The sequence below is a fragment of the Cornus florida genome, unplaced genomic scaffold (genome assembly GCF_030987335.1).
Source record: "Cornus florida cultivar Cherokee Brave unplaced genomic scaffold, ASM3098733v1 CherokeeBrave_3.0.0_Hap2_Chr05, whole genome shotgun sequence".
NCBI lineage: Eukaryota > Viridiplantae > Streptophyta > Magnoliopsida > Cornales > Cornaceae > Cornus > Cornus florida.
Genome location: NW_026775575.1, coordinates 101,824,400 through 101,829,112, shown reverse-complemented (window position 1 = coordinate 101,829,112; position 4,713 = coordinate 101,824,400). Strand labels below are relative to the sequence as shown.

At 33.7% G+C, this 4,713-nt stretch overlaps 1 protein-coding gene across 1 annotated transcript; it reads right to left on the bottom strand.

The window, feature by feature from the left end:
- Positions 1 to 1,015: 1,015 nt before the first annotated feature.
- Positions 1,016 to 3,047, bottom strand: LOC132308046 (protein DOWNY MILDEW RESISTANCE 6-like). Its single transcript, XM_059806001.1, has 4 exons — positions 2,663 to 3,047; positions 2,086 to 2,333; positions 1,685 to 2,006; positions 1,016 to 1,383 (listed from the first exon to the last, which is right to left on the bottom strand). Exons 1-4 carry the CDS (start codon positions 2,978 to 2,980, stop codon positions 1,129 to 1,131), a joined length of 1,143 nt encoding a protein of 380 aa, XP_059661984.1. The 5' UTR covers positions 2,981 to 3,047; the 3' UTR covers positions 1,016 to 1,128.
- Positions 3,048 to 4,713: the final 1,666 nt, after the last annotated feature.

Sequence of the window (4,713 nt, the reverse complement as noted above, 5' to 3'; positions counted from 1 at the left end):
ATTCCAACTTTATATAGGATTACATTGTATATAATTACCATATATATATAGTTATCATATACATCTAGAGTTTACTTGTTCATCACACATAATCCTCCTATATAAACCCCTCTTGTATATATCTTATTTCACATTAATATAATATACAGAGTTCTCTATTTTGTATTTAACATGTATTTTTTCTATAAAAAATAAAAAAAAAAAAAAAAATTCTGATTAAATTGTTAATCATATCGTATTGGTCTACATTGACCTTTCTAAACATATATATTGATTTCAAGGTTGAAATATATGACATTTTATTTTTATGATTCCAACCGTGTTATTTTGACTTTTATACTGTAAATCAAGCGTCTCTATAAGACTGCATGAAAGGAATTAATGATTTTGCTTCACCATTATTTTAGTGAGGAATTAAAGACTTTGTACCTCATGATTAAGGAACGGTATGTGCTCCTAGATCAACAATATCAATAGCGATGTTACAAAATATTCTACGTTGGTATCATGTTTATTAATGATTGAACAAAACAATGAGCTTTTGATGAAAAATCAGAATTCCTATTCGGTCAGATTGACAACATTTCTTCAAGCAAATATAGCTTCATTTTACTATCATGGTCATGATCCATGTATGAATGCGGTAAAGGGAACCATGGTAATCGTGATAAACATTATTTCTCAATATTTTTCACAAGGAATTCCACACCTCATCACCAAAAGTGAAATACAAATGAGATCAAGAACAACAAAAAAAAAAAGGAGTTTTTATTTACGACAAATTTCATAGCAAATTGTACAAATTTAGTTGCAAAAAGTCTCAGACAAAAAACAATTTAATGCGACGAAAATAATTTTACTTTTTCGGTTGAAAATATGGTCTCGTCACTGTCAAATTTTATACGGAAAAAATTACGTCAGAAATAATGACTTTTGCAACTAAAATATCTTGTTATCAAGGTGGTGTCTTGCATTTTAGAATTTAGCAGCAGCGGCTAAACATATAAAACACACAAACAAGAACTACTGCTGTTACTTTATTTATGCCCATATTGGGTTGTACCTTGCAAATTCAATTCACTTCACTGCTTCACTCATATATATAACATATTGATAATTTTAGGAGCTTCATTTGTTGACTTGTAGGTCAATCATGGCTTGCAATGGGTTTTTTCCAATGGCGCCGTTTTGATGTAGTTCCATGAACTCTTTGTATGTGACGTCTCCATATTTGATCTCGCTCTCTCCATCCATTAGCGGGCTTGCAGGTGCAACTTTGGTCATTAGCCCAGGTCCATTGCCAACGGCTATTGATATCCTCGTTCTTTGTTTATCTGTCACACCTCGATGCTTCAAAGTTTTGTACCTTCCATTGCTCAATATCTAAGATCACAAAATTTTTTATTATGATCCAAGGTTTAAATAAGGATATGACCTCAAACTAAACCTAATTTGAGAATACAATTTTTAGAAAATTAGGTAGCTTCCATGAACCAATTGACAACCAATCGTCATCTAGTCCAATGGTATAATCTCCTCATTCTCAAAGAGGAGGGAAAAGGTCGTTTCTGAACAATTGGACTCAACCTTGGTCCGAAATACATGCTATTTACCATCAAACCTCTAAGCAATTAATATCCTGTATATTTTGTTAAATTAGAATTATATACTGTAACAGACAAACCTCCAAGTAATCTCCTACGTTGACAACAAAAGTCCCTGGCACGTGTCCAACGGCAACCCACTCTTCCTTGTGTTGAACTTGTAAGCCATCAACGTCATTTTGCATCAAAACTGTTAGTCCACCATGATCAGAATGTGGTGGTATGGCAAGTGTTCGGTGTGGCTCTGGACATGGAGGGTAATAATTAGCACCAACCACCTGAAAACCTTCTCCAAGTGACTTCTCTATGTAATCAGAGTCGAGTCCTAAGCTTTCTGACAGTGCACTTGCTATCTTCAGCTGCAACTGCCAAACCTCCTCTACAAATTCCTTCGCTATGTTCCTTTAATTCACAGATTTCGATTAATTTTGTAAAATGAAATTGAGAAAAATATGGTTCATTTATTTAAACATCTACTTACTTGTAGTTGGAGGGAGTGTTTGGCCAAAGATGAAAGCTAGTATGAAGAGGACGGCCATGATGCCTCAAATAGTCCCTCCACATAGCTTGCTTCATGGATGCATTCACGCTTGTTCCATACTTAACAGGTGGATTCTTCGGATCATCGGAAGCATATTTCATCTTCTCTTCCAAGGAGAGATTGAAAAATCCTACTACAGCCTCCAACATTTCCTCCATTAGAGATATCTTTATCCCGTGATTAACAACCTGTTCATTTTTATTTTGGTAATTATTAATTTAATACTAACAAAAGATATAATATATTAATGTTAAAACATGTAAATAGTGTTGTGAAATTAAACAAAAAAAATATACTTGAGTGGTCCAAAATTTGGAGTTACGTGTAAGACATAGCGGATACACAAAGTTCAGAATCACAACATAATAATTGTACAAATTATCAAAATACTCTCGCATTAGGACAACATAACAAGTTAAATCCGCAAAGTTGGACTTGATATGCAGTCTCTATCAGGTTTCACACTAGAGCCTGCAAGACATTGGCGATCAATGAATTTTTGAATAAGAAAACTTACCCTGAAGATTCCCCACTCGACACAGGCAGAGTCAATGGCCTGAATAGTGGTGATTCTAGACTCCGAGGATCCATTGAGACCGCTTAAATCGATGACAGGAATTGAAGCATGGCTGACTGATAAAGGACTTGTGGTGAATGGCAAAACATATTGTGAAGGCAGCGTAAGCAAATTAGGCAGCATATCAGTAAGGTACTTGACCCCTTTTTTGTAATCGTCACTCTCATAGGCAGCAATCTCCTTTTTGTAATCGCCATTGCTTCGCAGCTCATGAGCAGGAGGAGTCGTCTCGATGGTGGCAAGTACTTGAGAAGACATTGTTGTATCTGGCGTTATGTGATTGAATTGAATGAACGTTAAAAACTAGGGTTGATTTAAAGAGCCATCGTTGTGGCCAAAAGTTGTTTGTTCAGCTAATTAAAGGCTGTATCTTGACAAGACAGTGCGGGCCCACGTACACTTTTGTCTTCTTCTTTTTTTGAAAGGTGGGCCATGTACTTTCAAACTTCTAGATGGTTTTTTATTTTTATTTTATTTTTTTATTTTACATAAAAGAGGAAGATTACAAAGGCAAGTGGGCCATGTACTTTCAAACTTCTAGATCGTTTCGTTTTTTTTTTCTTTTTTTCTTTTTTTTTTATACATAAAATAGGAAGATTACAAAGGCAGGTTGGATATTTTCAGAAAAAATGTTCTGTCTGGTAAATCATAACTCATATATAGAAAATCTTTTTTAAAACAGAGAGAGTGGTTCACTATATGTGGCTTAAGCAACACCACTGAAGCCAAACTCTCCAAATACCTTCTAGATGGTGCTTGTTTAATTGGGTTAGGCACTCTACGTGCATCGCAAAGAATCATATGTTTTGTTTGAACACCACATGATTTTTTCCTAGGATTCTGTGTCTCCCCAACGACCCACACACCACTTCAGTCTAATTTACACACGGTTATTTCGTAAGTTAGGTAGTTAGCTCTCCAATAACCCACCCACCCCTTCAGTCTAATTTACACATGGTTATGTCCTAAGTGAGGTAGTTAGCTCTCCAATAACCCACCTACCACTTTCAATATAGAAGAAATGGATAATTATTTACTGGTACTTACTCTCTTCATCCCAAAATTGTTAGTTTTATTTTGAAGATTATAACTTTTGATGGTAGTGTGATAAAATTTAAAGTTAATCCTTACTAAAAGATACTTTTTTTATCCCAAAATACATGTCCTGTAAGAAAATTTTAACTTTTTATAATAGTGGAGTTTTGATAGTTTTTTATTATATTGATGAGAGTGAAGTTAAAATATGCCATTACTAAAAGATAAAATAGTGTTCCATAATTAGTGCAGTTGTTTAGTTAAAATGATAGTTTGAAAATGTTACAAAAAATAGTACATTCAATTTTGGAATGGGACATTTTTTTAGGACATCCCAAAATAAAAATATGGACAACTATTTTGGAACAAATGGAACAAAAATTACTTCGTAATTAGTGCACAATTCAATATCAATATGATAGTTCAGATATATTATGCAAAAAGTACATTCATTTTTTTGGAATGAATATGTATTTTGGGACATCTCTAAATAAAAAGATGAACAAAAACATTAGGAGGGAGGGAGTAGTATTTTCTCTCACCGGTGACCCACCCAACACTAAAATCCTTCTTCTACGACTTTCAGCATTTCTTCCATTGGTCGTTCATTGTTATCATTAAGGGTGGTAAAATTCGACACGATCTGTCAACACGACTCGAACACAACACCATATAAACGAGTTTGGGTTGATTTGAAATGAATTCAGATCATAAATGGGTTCACATAATTAACATGATTAATTAATCTTGTTGTGTTAGAATTGAGGGGTTCAACTCATGTAACTCATTGATAAATGTTTAAATGTGTACAATTAATTCATTTCAACATTTTTTTTTTTTTTTTTGGGTCATAATTCATTGCAACATAAACCCTCACAAAAATATACCATAGCTCCTTAGTTGTCATTATTAATTGGGTTCTGTAACAACTATCTAAACTTGTGTTTTTAAAATTA

Excerpts from the sequence above, each read along its gene's own strand:
- LOC132308046 (XM_059806001.1), bottom strand. The coding sequence starts at position 2,980 with ATGTCTTCTCAAGTACTTGCCACCATCGAGACGACTCCTCCTGCTCAT. Across the intron at positions 2,007-2,085 it reads AACACTCCCTCCAACTACAA|GAACATAGCGAAGGAATTTG; the intron begins GTAAGTAGATGT and ends TGTGAATTAAAG. Across the intron at positions 1,384-1,684 it reads ACGTAGGAGATTACTTGGAG|ATATTGAGCAATGGAAGGTA; the intron begins GTTTGTCTGTTA and ends TTGTGATCTTAG.